Source organism: Lynx canadensis, chromosome E3 (genome assembly GCF_007474595.2).
Source record: "Lynx canadensis isolate LIC74 chromosome E3, mLynCan4.pri.v2, whole genome shotgun sequence".
Classification (NCBI taxonomy): domain Eukaryota; kingdom Metazoa; phylum Chordata; class Mammalia; order Carnivora; family Felidae; genus Lynx; species Lynx canadensis.
In genome coordinates this window covers 18,838,275-18,855,025 of record NC_044318.1, presented here as the reverse complement: position 1 = coordinate 18,855,025, position 16,751 = coordinate 18,838,275, and the positions used below count along the sequence as shown (strand labels likewise).

Below are 16,751 nucleotides of genomic sequence, written 5' to 3'. Positions count from 1 at the left end.
ACAAGTAAATTTCAGGGGTGCCTGGGTGGCTCAGTCATTTAAGCATCCGACTCATGATTTCGGCTCAGATCATGATCTCACGGTTGTGAGATCGAGTCCCATTCGATGCTGGGCTTAAACTTACAAACCGTGAGATCGGACCTGAGCCTAAATCAAGAGTTGGACATTTAACTGACTGAGCTACCCAGACGCCCCCAGAGTCACTTGGAATCAACACAGTGGTATGTCCTGGCCCATCATCATCTTTACCTTTGCCTGTGTGACTTTGAGAGACAGATGTTTACAGTCCCAATCTGGTGGTATCATTGGAAATTTTGTCCCATATGATAAGTATTTATTTGCTCAACATTCTTACTGAGTATATATTCATGATCCATATAACCTATTTGTACTACTTTTTTTTTTAATGTTTATTTTTGAGAGAGACAGAATGTGAGCAGAGAGAGGGGCAGAGAGAGAGGGAGACACAGAATCCAAAGCAGGCTCCAGGCTCTGAGCTCTCAGTACAGAGAGGCCAACGTGGGGCTCGAACTCATGAACCACAAGATCATGATCTGAGCCAAAGTCAGACACTTAACCGACTGAGCCACCCACGTGCCCCAATTACTTCTCTTTTAAAATACCTTTTTATGGTGTTTACTCGAGTGATTTTTGGCAACTTCATAATTTCCCCTTGATACACTTGCATAAAAGATTTAACTTTTTTACACTCATTCTGTTCCCACTATCTCTGGCATGAATGAGATACTTTTATTTGCTAGCACATAAAGATAATAAAGGGCTTTTCACAAAGATTTAATTTACTCAGGAATCCTGAGAAACATACTGTCTCTAAGATTTAAGAGTCAAGAAAACAGTAGAACTAGGCAGTAATTCCAGTTCGGTAATGACTGAACAAACACTGAGCACATGATGTAGTAGGCATGAAGAGTATTGCCCCTTGATGTATTGCCTTGATGTAGCAGGCATGAAGAGTGAGGCCCCTGCCCTTCAGAGGTACACAGGCTAATGAGGGGGACTGTGACACTAAGCAATACATTAAATACCGTGTCTTAAATTTAGAGCGTATGTTCAGAGTGCTCAGAGGGTGGGCAGTTAGCACAACACGGGGGAGTTTCCAGAAATCTCCGTGGAAAATGACAAAACGTGCTAATCTCATACTTTCTTAGCCAGTAAATTGAAATGACTCCAAACTCGGAAAATTGCCTGGATGAACAGTCCAATAATGCCTTCAGTCTTCTGTCTAGTTTTCTTAAAGTTTTTATTTTATTTATTTTGACAGAGATAGTGGGGAGGGGCAGAGAGAGGGAAAGAGAATTCAAACAGGCTCCTTGCATGTCAGCACAGAGCCCCACGTAGGGCTCAAACCCACGAACCGTGAGATCATGACCTGAGCCGAAACCAAGAGTGGGACACTCAACTGACTGAGCCACCCGGAGCGCCCCTCTGTTTCTTTTCTTGTGTTAAATCCAAATATAGTAACTGTAGTGCCTTTAATTTAAATAGACTGCATAGGGGCTCAGTCGGAAGAACATGCAACTCTTGACCTCTGGGTCCTGAGTTCCAGCCCATGGTGGGTGTAAAGATTACTAAATAAATAAATAAACTTCAGAAAATAAGTAATAAAAATAAAATAGACTGTGGAGTACTGTCCTACTGTTGTGAAATTTGTATGTTCATTAAGATATTGAGTATCTGTTATATGCTAGTTGTTATGTGCTAGTTGCTACAGCAGTGAGCAAGCCAGGCAGTCTGTTCTCGTGGAGTTTACGTTCTAGTGGGAAGACAGAAAATAAAAATAAACATCTCCCCCCACCAACAGACAAAAAAGCTGGAAGCAGTGAGATAAGTACAATGAAGAACAATAAGTAGGGGGAGGGATAGCGAGGGAGTATAGGAGGTATGTTATCTTATTTTTACAGATATATTTGTTTGTTTAGAGAGCAAGCAGGGGAGGGGCACAGAGAGACAGAGAGAGGAACTTAATTAGGCTCCAGTCTCAGCGTGGAGCCTGACCACAGCGCTCAAACCCACTACCCTGGGATCATGACCTGAGCCGCAATCAGGAGTCTGTTGCTCAACCAACTGAGCCACCCAGGCGCCCCCTGCAGATCTGTTATTTTAGATAGGGTGGTCCCTGAAGGCCTTTCTTAGGAGGTGATACCTGAGCTGAGGCTTTCAGTCTTGGGGAGGGAAAACAGAGCCTCAGGAATCATCCTGCTGCTGGTGATGCCAACCAGACTGTCCGTGGCAGTGCAGGCAGTGGTCACAGGCTTCTCCAGCATCCTGAGTCCATCGCCATCATTGCACTGCTTATTAGGCAGCCTTCTATTTCCGCAGAAAACTGGACCAGAAAATCTCATTGGAGTCCTGAGGAGCAGGGCCCATTAGATCTGCTAAGCCACCAGTGACAGACCAGACTGATTGCTCCTTTCTGGTGACACTCCAGGACAGACCTGTGATGTGACCGTGCAGCATTAACAGAAGGGGGGGCACTCAGGAAGAGCCTGATAACCTGCTAAGCCCACAATTGGAACCCTCTCTTCCCACGACCTGTCTGTATTTCTGTGTACATTTCGTCCTTTTGGTCAAAATAATAAATCACCTCTTATTTAAATGATATACTTTAAGAGACCCACTTTTTCCTTCAGCAAACACCTAGAGAGAAAATGTCAGTCTCCATGGTTTGTAGGGTGAAAGGTTGAATATTAAGATTGGGATCAAATCCTCAGAAGCTGGGAAGATTTCAGAGAGGGCACTGGTGCTTTCCAGTAGCTCCCCCATCAAGGATGTATAAACATCAACTGTCAGCTTCCTCCATACATCACCCCCCAACCACCAGTTGTCCCTCCTTCCTTCAAGCCCATTTACACTATTGTCTCATCCTCTCCTGTTCCCAGGGACCTGTACTGACTGCCACTTCTCTCTTCTGTCCTATGTCTTCAACTTCCTTTCTTCTTAAGCCATAAACATGCCAAAGTTTCTCTAGTCTAAAAACAAGGCCAGAGCCTCCTCCACTGACCTCTTATATACCCCTAGTATTACACTCCTTTCTTCCTAGTCAAGCTTTTTGAAAAAATAATCTACACTTTCAGCCTTTATTTATTTTAAAAAAAGTTTAATGTTTATTTTACTTTTGGGAGAGAGAGACATAGAGACAGAGTGTGAGCAGGGGAGGGGCCAGAGAGAGAGGGAACAAAGAAGCTGAAGCAGGCCCAGACTCCGAGCTGTCAGCACAAAGCCCCACGCGGGGCTCGAACTCAACGAGCCGAACTGTGAGATCATGACCTGAGCCAAAGTCGGACGCCTAACCGACTGAGCCAGCCGGGTGCCCCTATTTTATTTATTTGAGAGAGAGTGCACATGAGCAGTATGCACCCTCACAAACCGTGAGGATCATGACTTGAAACCCAAATCAAGAGTCGGATGCTTAACCAACTGAGCCACCCAAGTGCCCCCAAAACCCTACGTTTTCAGAATGGATGTATTCCAGAGGTTTTCATCCCACCTGCATCCAGCCCTAGTCTCTTCTCTGAGCTTCCCAGTCCTATGTCAACTGACTGTTACCAGATGATCTAGAAGCACTAGAATGAGCTATCTTCCCCCTTGTGTGTTCTGTTTCAACTGCTGACACCATTACCCCACTAAGCCAAAATCTGAGATCCTTCCTCTCCTATCTAATCATGCATTCACTTAGCCCTGCTTTCTTTTCCCTCCTAAATCTCTTTCCAGTTCAGGTCTTTCATGCCCATGGCCCCTGCCACAGGTCAGGCCCTTCTGGCCACCTTCACACCCCCACCCCTGTCCTCCATAAATCCACAGATTCTGTGCTAGAGTGGGACCTTATCACTCCCCTGGTCAAACCCTTCAATTGAACAATAAAGTTCAGGTTTGCCAACATGCATCACAAGCTCCCTGGACACCTTTCTAGCTTCCTGACTCCATTCCCCCATAATCAATACTCTTGCCATAACGAGCTGTTTGTAGTTCATGCCAAACTGTCTTTTCTGCCTGGAATAGCCTTTGCCTCCGCTTTGATCTACTTCCCCTGCTAATTTGTCATCTTCCTCGGAGCATTCTGGAACTCCCCCGTGTTGTGCTAACTGCCCACCCTCTGAGCACTCTGAACATACGCTCTAACTTTAAGACACAGTATTTAATGTATTGCTTATGTCACAGTCCCCCTCATTAGCCTGTGTACCTCTGAAGGGCAAGGGCCTCACAGCAATACTCTTCATGCCTACTACATCAAGTATGTGCTCAGTGTTTGTTCATTCATTACCGAACTGGAATTACTGCCTAGCTCTACTGTATATTTGAATGTAACAAAGTAAAAGAAACAGAGGGGCGCCCGGGTGGCTCAGTCAGTTGAGTGTCCCACTCTTGGTTTCGGCTCAGGTCATGATCTCACGGTTCGTGGGTTTGAGCCCTACGTGGGGCTCTGTGCTGACATTCAAGGAGCCTGTTGAGATTCTCTTTCCTCTCTCTGCCCCTCCCCCACTATCCTCTGTCAAAATAAATAAAAATAAAAACTTTAAAGAAAACTAGACAGAAGACTGAAGGCATTATTGGACTGTTCATCCAGGCAATTTTCCGAGTTTGGAGTCATTTCAATTTACTGGCTAAGAAAGTATGAGATTAGCAGTTTAAATTCTCCCACTTACTCCATTTTTGTGAACTCTTGTTAAGTTTTAAAAGTTGTATATTGGGGCGCCTGGGTGGCGCAGTCGGTTAAGCGTCCGACTTCAGCCAGGTCACGATCTCGTGGTCCGTGAGTTCGAGCCCCGCGTCAGGCTCTGGGCTGATGGCTCAGAGCCTGGAGCCTGTTCCGATTCTGTGTCTCCCTCTCTCTCTTGCCCCTCCCCCGTTCATGCTCTGTCTCTCTCTGTCCCAAAAATAAATAAACGCTGAAAAAAAAAAATTAAAAAAAAAAGTTGTATATTGTTTTCTTGTAGTTCCCACATTTATTAGCCAACATGTATTTAAATTGATTCTGATTTTTTCACATTTATATGTTTATAATTATTTTGATTATATTAAATAATTTTGATTAATATTAATATTAAGTAATTTTGATACCTGTGGAATAACTGCAGCATCAAACTCCTTAAACGGGGCGCTGGGTGGCTCAGTCAGTTAAGCATCGGACTCTTGATTTCTGCTCCGGTGGTGATCTCACAGTTGGTGGGTTCGAGCCCCCCCCCCCCCCCCCCCCCCCCCCCCGCCGCCTGCAGCTCCGCGCTGACAGCCTGACAGCGGACAGCCTGCTCAGTTTTCTCTTTCCCTCTCTCTCTCTGCCCCGTCCCTACTTGCGCTCTCTCTCTCTCAAAATAAATAAAATAAACATTAAAAAAAAAACGCTTTTAAACAAATGTATTTCACAACTTTCGGAGAATAAATAAAACTAAGTTCCTTTCCTGTGTCACATATTAGTGTTTAGGGAAAGACACTAAGCACGAGGTTCTAGTTCTGGCGCTAGCGGCTGGTCGCCTCTTGCCCTGGAGGGCTGGACCGCACTCCACGAGGGCACAGTGCCACCAGGAGCCGCCAGGGGACGCTACGGCCAGTGGCGACAGGCTGCGCCGCTCTGTGCGTCCCCTGCGCGGAGCAGAGAGGAACCTGGGCCGGCGGGCGCGGCGCAGTGCATCCTGGGTCAGCGTAGCCATGGCGGCTCGTGTCCTTTCCGCTTGTGTCCGCCGACTGCCTGCGGCCTTCGCGCCGCTGCCCCGGGTCCCCACGCTGGCCGCAGTCCGGCCGCTCAGCAACACCCTCTGCCCCGCGGGGCCCGGACGAGGCCTGGGGTTCCGCATCCTGCCTCGGTGCTCGCGCAGGTGACTCGCGGTGACTTTGCTGCGGGCTTTGCAGGGGTCAGGGATCGGGTGGGGGGGGAGGGGTCAGACAGCGGGGCACGCCAGCCGCGGCGGGGGTGGCCATGGGACATCTGGCTCAATGCCTGCCCCAGTACCTCATGGTGCTTGGTTGACCCCTGCTGGGAGCTCGGGTGTTCTAGTGCTTAAGAGCCGGAGCACAGACCCTCCAAACACCCCTGGGTGTAAATGCTGGCTCCCACTTTCCGAAACTTTGAGCAAGTCCATTACCTTCCTAATATCAGTCTGAACGGCTGATAAAGTTGGGGGTACTAGTCTCTGTGGAGTTGCAACGAGATTTTGAGAGCATGTTGTAGGTAGAGCACCTAGTTGCGGTGCTTGGTAAGCTCTCAAAATACTGGTTTCCGTTAGTTGTAGTTATAATGACAAATACCGTGATAGCTTTCTAGGGGAAAACTAATGACAAGATGCAAAAACGAAGCCACACTGGCCTGTAACCTTTTCCAGAGCATTTCTCGTTCGGGATTTCTCCCTGTAATGCCTTTTGCCTGTTCACTTGCTTCCTGAAGGAAAGATAGGAAAAAAAGCAGTATTTAGCCTTTCTGTCGGATGAAACCTTTGTGAGGCAGAAATTGTCTTTAGGGCAGTCATTTTCCACCCTCAAACCCTTGCTGCACATTCAGATCACCTGAGCAGCTTAAAAGAAGGGGGAAGAAATCCCTTACCCCCTCCTCCCCACCACTGTGCATTTTGATTTACTTATCAGAGATGAGGCCCTGGCATGGATTTTCATTTATGCTCCCCAGGTGACTAAAGGGTTGGGCCAAGATCAAGAACTACTGCCCTAAGGTAGAATAGACTCTCAGGGTCAAGTGAGAACCCCCCCAAACCAGTGGACTCAATAGTGGTTTCAATATTTCAGTATTGACAACATATTAGAATATAACAATAAGGATGCCCAGGCCAAGTCAATCATTATTTCTAGAGTTGGGGCCTGGGTGTCTGTTTTTAAAAGTCACCAAGTGATTCTTTTCTGTGGCTAGGGTTGAGATGACCATGTGATGGATTAATTCATAGGGCATTGGCCCCATTGCCTGAATCAAAAGGTTGAAACTGTCACCTTGAAGTTAAGAGGTAAAGGGCAGTATGTAGAGTTGTTGAGTGTTTTCTTCCTGAGAGGGATTTCCATTGTAGGTTAAAATGCAAAATGATTGCCCCTATTCATAGAGCACTGATTCTCAGACTTGATTGTTACAGATCACTTGGGCTAAAATACAGTGTCTGGGAAAGGGCCCAAGAGTCTTCATTTACAGTAGCTCCCAGAAGATCCTGGTGCCACTGGTCCTTGGACCACAGCTTGAATGAAGGGTGCTCAGAGATGTTCCACTACCTCTGCTTGGTTCATGTATACAGCAGAAAAGCTATTTTATTTATTTACAAAGTGATTTTGACCAAGTGCTCCCATTTAACCACCTTACATCCTTTGCTGATTGAAGAGAGAGTGAGTAAACACTTGTTCTTTCAAAGGAACAGGACAGCTATGGGCCAGACCTTATTCTAGCTGTTGAAAGTAGACAGATACAAAGTAAAGACACCAGTTAATAACTCATTGGACATTCTGTGGCCTCGTGTTAAACTTGCCAGCTCATTCCCTGCTGGTGTTCTCTAGATTGTTCTACACTGTTTGTTGTGGTTCGTCCTTTTTCCCTGTCTCTCTGCTCCTACCCTGTTGGGACACTTTCTAATCCTTAAATGTTGGTAAGTTCCAAAGATCTCTTACCACACTCTCTTCCTGGTCTGTCTCTTCACTCTCTTGGTTTGTTACTCCCTGTCTCCAGTTACCCCAAACTTCCACCTCCAGCCCTCGCTCATTTCATCTGGACTATTGCTTATTCCACCCATTCTTTTCCATTAGATTTTTTTCTCCTCAAAACTATCCACTATGCTGACTCCAGGGGAACTAGTTATTCATTATATTCTGACTCATCCCTGCCCCCTAAAAGGAGCTATGAAGCAGGTCTCCTGGATGTAAAAATATGACAGTATAAAATCGAAGGTAAGAAAAACAAGGGTGCTGGCCTAAAATGGAACTTGGATGTCTTATTCTTGACCCAGGCAGGCCCCAAATCTGAATTGTGTCAAAGGCAAAGCACAAAGAAGACTTCTAAAGTGTTCTATGGGGCACGGTACCCAGATGAAGGCAGAATGCTTGTGCAGGGAAAGCCCAGCTGTTTTGTCTTACTCAGGTCTCTGCAGCCCTGGGCCCTGTCTCTTCAGCCTCAGAGCCTGTCTGTGAACCACCTTACCCTTCAGTCTCCTTACCACACACACCGGCTACACTTTCAGCCTCAGTTCTTTTTCTTGGCCTGACCTTCCCTCCTTGAATGACCCTGTCCTTTCAGGGCTAACTCCAGGTTTGGTATCTGTTTCTTCCTTGCCTGTCAAGGACTGAATAACGACTTTATTCCTGAAGCAGCCTACAAATACATCTGTCATGGCTCTTGCTACATTTTTATTACAACTGAAATAATCTCTTTGGATTGGTCTTTCCCATTATGCCATAAAAGCTCCTCTGAGGGTAGCGGTCATATTTTATTTATCTTTGTAGTTCCAGCCTACAGCACAGTGCTAGGCACAGGAGGTACAGCTCACGGGCTGCTGAGACATAGCCATGTGTGAGAACAGGGTGCGTGTACAGCACAGAAGAGGGACCTACCTAGTGCCTCCGGTGAGCAGGGTCTCAAAGGCGGCAGTTTCTCACGCACTCAGGCCAGGGTGTGACAGCACATGCAAAGACCAGGAGGAGCCTGGCACTCTTATGGTTGACCCTCGGGTGCCAGTGGAATGGAGGGGAGACCCGAGTTGAGGTAGATGTAGGCATGTTGTGAAGGGCGCTAAGGAATGTGGGTGTTCTGTGTAGGTTGCAGGGAGTAAATGTGAAACAAGGTTTGTTGAATAAGGGAGATCTTTCCTCCCAGTCAACCAGGCTGGGTGACCCAGTAAACATGATGGTGAGACACTGGGAAGGGTGGACGTTGGTCTCTGGCCAGAGCACCAGGGGGCAAATAAGGAATAGAGGTCTGCGAGCAGGTGTTCTGGGGACACGTAGGATTTCCAACCGACGTCAAAATGTCTGCGACCCGGGTGGAGCTGTTTGGGGAGGGGGGGGCAGTTGATAGAGATGGCCTTTGAAGCTGTCTCCTTAGCTTTAAACTGAGGTTCCTCAGTTTCCCTTAGTCAGAGATGCGCCCGAGTAGAGATGGATGGATGTTGAGGGAAATGAACCAGGTAATTTGTCTCTACTGGTCTAGAGGGTAGTTACTCTTTGCCTGCATACAATGCCTTCTCTGATGGCTGTAGGAGGTGACTTATGTCACATAGAATTGTTAGTGTAGATCTTGGGGAAAACAACACCAAAAACATTATTGATTGTTGGGGACACTGCAGGGGTGTCCGTTCCCATTCTGTATGCCTCTCTCTCTCTTTTTAAATAGCTGAGTCCAGCAGGAAGGAGGCAATAAGACCCTCCCGAGAGGCCAAGCTGGGAGACCTGGGGCTGGATTCCTAACTTTTCTTTGTCTCAGTTTCCTGTCGTAAAATGGGACTATTGTCAGAATGAAGGAGATGATGGTTGTAAAGTGCCTAGCGCAGTGCCGTAGTCCAGCCTAGGGTAAGAAGTCCATAAAGAGACCAGAAAGTGGGGGGGCATGAGAGGGAATGAGTGGGATCAAGTACTTAGGGGCCACATTACCACCAGAGCCTCAGATTGGCAGGTCATTACCCTGATCCTCCTAGGCAGGCCTCCAGAGCACTCGCTGTGGATGAGCCGGGCGGTTCTGAGACCTGCACGCTCTCTCGGTGATGCCTCAAGCAGTGCTGTGAGCTTTGTACTGCTGCTTGTCCTCATTCTACAGATAGGGAAACTGAGACATAGAAGGATTAAGTAACTTGCCCAGGGCCACACAGCTAGTAAGAAAGAGCTAGTGCCAGGGTACAAACATAGGCGTCTTATTCCAGAGTCTGAGCCGTCCCCCACTGTACCTGCCTGCCCTATGCCGAGCCCACGGTAGCCCCGCATTTTGGACTGGCATGTGCTCTCCAGGTGGAGACCCTTTTATTTTCATCACTATCATGTGGTGCCCACCTGACCCAAGTGCGTGCACCTGCCAGTGCTGCTGGGGACGGTGCTGACACCTAGTGGGCCACTTGGGTAGTTGTGTGCAGATGTGCCTTCACCGGCTTCCTCCCTCGTGGGCTCTGCAGCACAGCCTCCCGTTTTCCCTTCCTCCTCAGCAGGAATTCCCCCTCATACCTCTTCTTGATGTGCACAGACAAGGCCTCGGCCAGATCCTTCCCCCTCAAAGTTCTTTCCTGTCATCACCTATTAACTCCTTTCTCCTCTCTTTGGTCCCTTCTGCTGCTTCATTTTACTTGTGGCTTGTGGAGACTTCTAGTGATTGTGGTTAAGTAGGCCCAGAGATGGTCCCAGAGCGGCAGTCTCCTTAACTCACACTGCAGTCGGAAAGGAAAGGACACTACACATTTAGCCAAAAATAATAAGTGCTCTTAAACTCTGAAAGTACTCAGAAATACCTTAGAATAGCCATAAAGCTCTTCACCTAATCTCTTTATAGCTTGCTGATTAAACCTGATTTCAGTATGTGATTTTTTTTTTTTGCAAGATAAATATTTCTTATATAGAGGTATATACAGGTTTGGTTCATTCAGCAGCATTTTTAATTATGATTTCCATAGACCTCTGTCAGTCTCAGGGACCTGAGCCCCAACACACAAACCCACTTTCTATGGGAAATTGCCCTAAGAACTCAAAACTGCAGGTTTAAAATCAACTTTAAAAGGTAAACACACCAGTTCAGATTAGGGACTTCATTGTGAGCAGAAGTATCAGACAGCTGTTTTGTTTCTCTTGTTCTGCATTGTCCCTTCCACAGCGTTAAGCCCGCTGAGCTGTGAGTTGGGCTTCTTTTCAGATTTGGTGAAAGAATCCATCCAAGACTCTAATACCTAGCTAAATATCAAGTAGACTAGTACCAGAGACATTTGAGATACCAGTCCCATCACGGTAAAACCCAGAAAGCCTCATGGTTTTGCTGGTGGCGGTAAGGCAAGCCTACCCTGAAGGGAAACAAATTGGACCATAAGGACTGTCGGGCTCCCTCATCTCCTTCGGGCTGGTAGTTGGCTCATTTGCCCTGGCCAAGGTCAGTGTAATCACTGCTGGGGCCATTTTAGACCTGCGGTGTGGCCCTCAGGGTGAGCTGCCTCTCCATTTACCGTGACAGCTCTTTCCAGGTGGGTTACTTTGACTCAGGCATGCCTGTTAACGGTGGCAGTGCCTCAGAGTGGCAGGAGTGCTGCAGAAGGGGCCACAGGAAGACTTCCACTTATCTGCAGACCCTATCTGGTTTTAGCGGCAGAAAGTCTGCCTGGGCCAGACGGGGCAGTCCTGGCTCTGAGGGGAAAGGAGGCCCATTTTTATGCTGCTGAACCGCTAGGGCTTCTGAAACAACCCAGCGTTGTGACCCCGGGTGGCCTAATGGCCAGAGTAGAATCAGGATGTGGGTTCTCTGAAGTGCCAGAAGCCCTGTGGAAGGCATCTGTGGGCTAGTGCATTGACCTAGAGGCATGTTAGGTTCAACACCACTTTGTTCCTGCCCTTCCTTGCCTTAGGTTCCAGTAACACAGTTGTGCCGCCAGTATAGTGATGCGCCCCCTTTGACGTTAGAGGGAATCAAGGACCGTGTTCTTTATGTCTTGAAACTCTATGACAAGATCGACCCTGAAAAGGTAACTGACGTGGCTTAATGTTTTTCTTTAAATTAGCATTTAATCAATGGTACAGAATTCAGAGGGTTCAAAGGGATATTCAGTAAAAAGTCTCCCTGACTCCTAGCCACATGGTTCCCTTTCTGGGAGGCAGCCAGTGGAACCAGGTTCTTGTGTTATCTTTCCAGAGATACTCAGTACATACACAAGGAAGTATACACGTTTGTACATGTACGTATACTTTATGTACTATGTGATCCTTATCGCCTCCCCTTTTTAAAACGCAAGTGGGGGGCGCCTGGGTGGCGCAGTCGGTTAAGCGTCCGACTTCAGCCAGGTCACGATCTCGCGGTCCGTGAGTTCGAGCCCCGCGTCGGGCTCTGGGCTGATGGCTCGGAGCCTGGAGCCTGTTTCCGATTCTGTGTCTCCCTCTCTCTCTGCCCCTCGCCTGTTCATGCTCTGTCTCTCTCTGTCCCAAAAATAAATAAACGTTGAAAAAAAAAAAATAAAAAAAAAATAAAAAAAATAAAATGCAAGTGGTAGAATACTGTAAACACTGTTCTGCGTGTTGCTTTTTAATTTATCCGCTAGTATTTTTCTCACAGTGGTACATAAATTCCCTCTTTAATAACTGAATGTACTGTATAGGTAGGATAGAGGGGTTTTTATTATTGAGATCTGATTGGCAATAACATTGTGTTAGTTTCAGGTATACAACATCATGATATTTATATAACATTTTGAATTGATCACAGTTAAGTCTGGTTAATATCTATAACCACACATAGTTACAGAAACTTTTTTCTTATAATGACATTTTTAAAAAATTTTTGTACATTTATTTATTTTTGATAGAGAGAGAGACAGAGCACAAGTGGGGGAGGGGCAGAGAGAGAGGGAGACACAGAATCTGAAGCAGACTCCAGGCTCTGAGCTGTCAGCACAGAGCCCGACACGGGGCTCAAACTCACAAACTGTGAGATCATGACCTGAGCTGAAGTCAGGTGCTTAACTGACTGAGCCACTCGGGCGCCCCTCTTATAATGATAGTTTTTAAGATCTGTTCTCCTAGCAACTTCCAGATATGCAATGCAGTGTTATTATAATCACCGTGTTGTACATTACATCTCCAGGATAGTTTTTCAGAGCAAAAATCAAAGATCTTAGTGAAATACATGAAGTGAAGTCCATTGCTAAGCCTTGTATATATTGTTAACCATTTCAAAACAAGGTTGAATAAGTTAAGATATAATGCTGTCACAGGTTAAACATAAACTGCTGGTTATCACTATTTAAAATATGGCCTCTTTAAGAAACCTCTTCTACCTAATGATTAATTGACATTGTACCTCCCTGTTACTTTGAGAAACAAATGTCATCACGGACTGAATTTTGCATTTGGCATTCCTTTCTTGCAGCTCTCGGTAAATTCCCACTTTATGAAAGACCTGGGCTTAGACAGTTTGGACCAAGTGGAGATTATCATGGCCATGGAGGACGAATTCGGTAAAAGGCTAAGTCTGGGGTGTGCACAGTGTAATTAGGTGTATGAAATGCTGGGAGTCAGAATTGGGATTTTTTTTTTTTTTTTAATTTTTTTTTTCAACGTTTATTTATTTTTGGGACAGAGAGAGACAGAGCATGAACGGGGGGGGGCAGAGAGAGAGGGAGACACAGAATCGGAAACAGGCTCCAGGCTCTGAGCCATGAGCCCAGAGCCTGACGCGGGGCTCGAACTCACGGACCGCGAGATCGTGACCTGGCTGAAGTCGGACGCTTAACCGACTGCGCCACCCAGGCGCCCCCAGAATTGGGATTTGAATCAAATATAGAAATAGAAACAGCACCCCCGCCACATACACGCCTGCTTACTTAGCATCAGGTGAGCATCCGGTGAAGTCAACACTAGGGATGGTGCCTTCAATTAGAACCCACTTGGTACAGGGCCAGTAGGGTGCCCGGTGTGGTGCCAAGGGCTGAGTGACCAGGAAAGGCCTGGGGGAGGATGGACTTAGATGCTTGAGGTGGGGGCTCCACCTCAAGCAGAACCTCACCTATGGAGACGCTGAACACACCTCAGCACCTCTCGTGGCTAGGCCAAAGTGACCGTGCCCAGAGAAGTAACTGGGTGTGCCCAGAACACACACACGTACAGGCCTGGTTTCCTGCGGAGCCTCCCATGCACACTCCCAGGTTACGTGGCTTTCTCAGACAGTTGTGCACAGGAGACCTCTTTAAGGCTCCACAGCAGTTTTGGGGTAAGTTGCCTGAATGAAAGCCAAGGGGCTTCTGTGCCATCCTACAGAACAGAACTTAGTTACAATTCCTCAGAGATTATGCTCACTAGTGCGATTGCATCGGTTAGGGGTAGGATGGGAACATGGTAATGGAAATGTTCTAGAATTAGATAATGGTGATGGTTGTACAACCTTGCGAATATATTAAAAAACCACTGAATTTTACACTTTAGGTGGTGGGTTTTCTATCATATGAATTGTATCTTTTAAAAAAGAACCAGCTGTTACACACATTATGTAACTATTGTCTAGAACATAACTGGCCCATAACTTAAATGGGATTTGGGGTTGCTGGAGAATTTTGATGTACTTGTGGGTGGTAAGGAAGCATTAGATGCTTTTAATTTTAAATGATTTTTTCTACACTCATGCATTATACATTTTCTTTGCAGGGTTTGAAATCCCTGATACAGATGCTGAGAAGTTAATGTGCCCACAAGAAATTGTAGATTACATTGCAGATAAGAAGGATGTTTATGAATAAAATATCAGGTAAATAATTTGACTTACAGAATGTTGTTCTCCCATAGAATTAATCTCTCTGTAGTTCTTCAGTAAAGTAAGACTTGGGAAAAATGGAAAAATTGGAAACGCTTGACAGATTTTCACTGGTTATGAAATGCAGGTCCCTTCTGGTTATCTGCCACTCAAAGGGGGCCGGCCTTAGTGATCATCTTTATCCTTGAGACGGGCCGTGAACAATTCATTCTTGGACAGGACTTCCTTGATTGTCAGCCCTCCTCATAAAAGCAGTCTTGTACAAAACACTGAGCAAGGTAACCCAGAAGCGGAGCCCTCTACTGCCCTCAGTTACCCACCCGAAGCCAGCCCAGCCTGATGTCCCAGAAGTTGTGAGATGGCCTGAAGCTTAATCAGGCAGGAGAGGCCTCCTGGGTAAGAGGATGGACTCTGGAGTCAGACACTGGACTTGATTCTCAGCTCTGTCCGGGTCTGTAAGTCTGGTGACCTTGGGCAGGCTGTCTAGCCTCTAAACCTGCTTCCTCATATGTAAAATGGGGATAATGACAGGACCTACCTGGGAATTTTGTGGTGGAGAAAGTTGGTAGTGTATGCAGATCACTTACAACCATGCTTGATGGTAAAGAAGCCTGTCGGTAGACATTAGCTATTGTTATTTAGAGTCTAATCAAGTGATTGACTTTTTAAATAAAACATTGTATCAAGTATCTATAACTTTAGTTACCCTGGATTGAGCACCTCCAAGTCCCTAAAAGTCAGTGCACCAAAGAGAAACACTGAATTTACTTTGTTTTTGCCAGACCCCTTTTTTTCACTGAGAGAAGACTCAGAAGATGCTGGCAAGTGTCTGGAAGTGAGAACGCGTTTTGGCATTATTGCTGCCTTTGACAGAGTAATTCTGTTTAGACTTGTATTTAAATTGTCTGTTTTGCCCTTTGAAAATAAATCTATAAAACCAACATTTTTCTCAGTCTTCAGTTTTTCAGTGTCTGTGAAGTACTTGTGTATATTGAATTTGCTTAATATTTTTAAAGGTTTGGCTAGTCCTTGGGATTCATGAGTTAAAAAAAAAAACTTTTCTAGCAGTGTACTTGAAATAAGTTTCTCTCCCATTACTTCTAATGTAAGGAATGAGTGTTAGTGATAAAAGGATTTTTTGCCTTAGAAAAAAATGTGGGGGGGGGGCTCCATTAGTTTGACCATCAGATGTATCAGCTGACACCAGCATGTGTGACGAATTTTTTTCTCCCTGTCCTGTGGATCTCTTTCCAAATGGATAGAATTTAATACTTTGGGAGGACAGAAAGTTCTCTTTGCTACTGGAAGGTCAGATTGACATGTGAGTCAGTCTGTAAGTCACACATCAGAAAGTACCAGCGCTTCTCTTCTTATTCTTACGGGCACTGTGTGAGGTCCTCGGGGTTGAGGCAGGCAGCCGCCTCGCTCTTGATGAGGTTCCGTGTGAGACCTGCCAAAACAATTACTCCACTTTTACCAAAACGTCTTGTTCGTAGGCAGGGGAAGCGAGGGCTTGTGGCAAATAGGAGGTTGTCCCAGAAGCGCAGGGGCTGAGTGGCCCTCAGCTGGGAGAGGATCTTATGGCCGAGAGAGGAGGTGGCTTGAGTCCCTTCTGGGCCTGGGTTCCTTCCTGGGGGCACCCGGTGCCACCAGTGCCTTCTGTGCTGCCGCTCTCATACGTTTGGCAAACGGCAGACCTACCTGCTTTTCCAGTAACAGGAGGCTGGTGTTCATCGTTACGTTGCGCTGTATACGTATGTTTTAATACTACGAGTTCTTGGGAAAATGCTGGATTGGAGCACAAAGAGCATCCTCTCTTAACAGCGGCATTTAATCAGGGAATGGCCTGCGTGCTTACTGGGCGCTGGAGAGCCAACAGGGAAGAAAATAGGCTGCAGGCAGCTGCTTTGACTGGGATGAACCACAGTTTAACATCCGGGGTAAACTGTTCTGGTTATTTCAACCCCTTGGCAGCTGCACATTCCGCCAAAAAACCCGTCAGTGGTTGTTTCTGCCTGAGGTCACAAAGTCTGTGCACGTCAGTGCTGGCAGCGAATGCTTTGCTACCGTCTTAACCACACACTGCCAGTGCAATGCCCATTCACGTCCTTGGGAAGTTTCCAAAGAGCCAGAATAAGGGAAAAAACTCACTGAGTCACGCACAGATAATTCCTTGGTAATGCTATTTTAGGATCTGGGTGTTAACAGCAAAGATATTTCTGCTCTAAGAACTTGTTGGAAAATTCTTTGACAGACTCGTGTGCCACCACAGGCAGACCAAATGGAGTATTCCAAAGTGTGTGAATTAAAACAGAATCAATGGGATTGCGTGCATTTGGTT

The 16,751-nt window shown here is 46.4% G+C and overlaps 1 protein-coding gene across 1 annotated transcript; it reads left to right on the top strand.

The window, feature by feature from the left end:
- Positions 1–5,645: 5,645 nt before the first annotated feature.
- On the top strand, positions 5,646–15,351 carry NDUFAB1 (NADH:ubiquinone oxidoreductase subunit AB1). Its single transcript, XM_030300312.1, is given in 6 exon segments — positions 5,646–5,782; positions 5,785–5,831; positions 11,520–11,636; positions 13,034–13,121; positions 14,305–14,404; positions 15,193–15,351. Coding segments are annotated over 5 exon segments (462 nt in total). The 5' UTR covers positions 5,646–5,664; the 3' UTR covers positions 14,397–14,404; positions 15,193–15,351.
- The last annotated feature ends 1,400 nt before the right edge of the window (positions 15,352–16,751 follow it).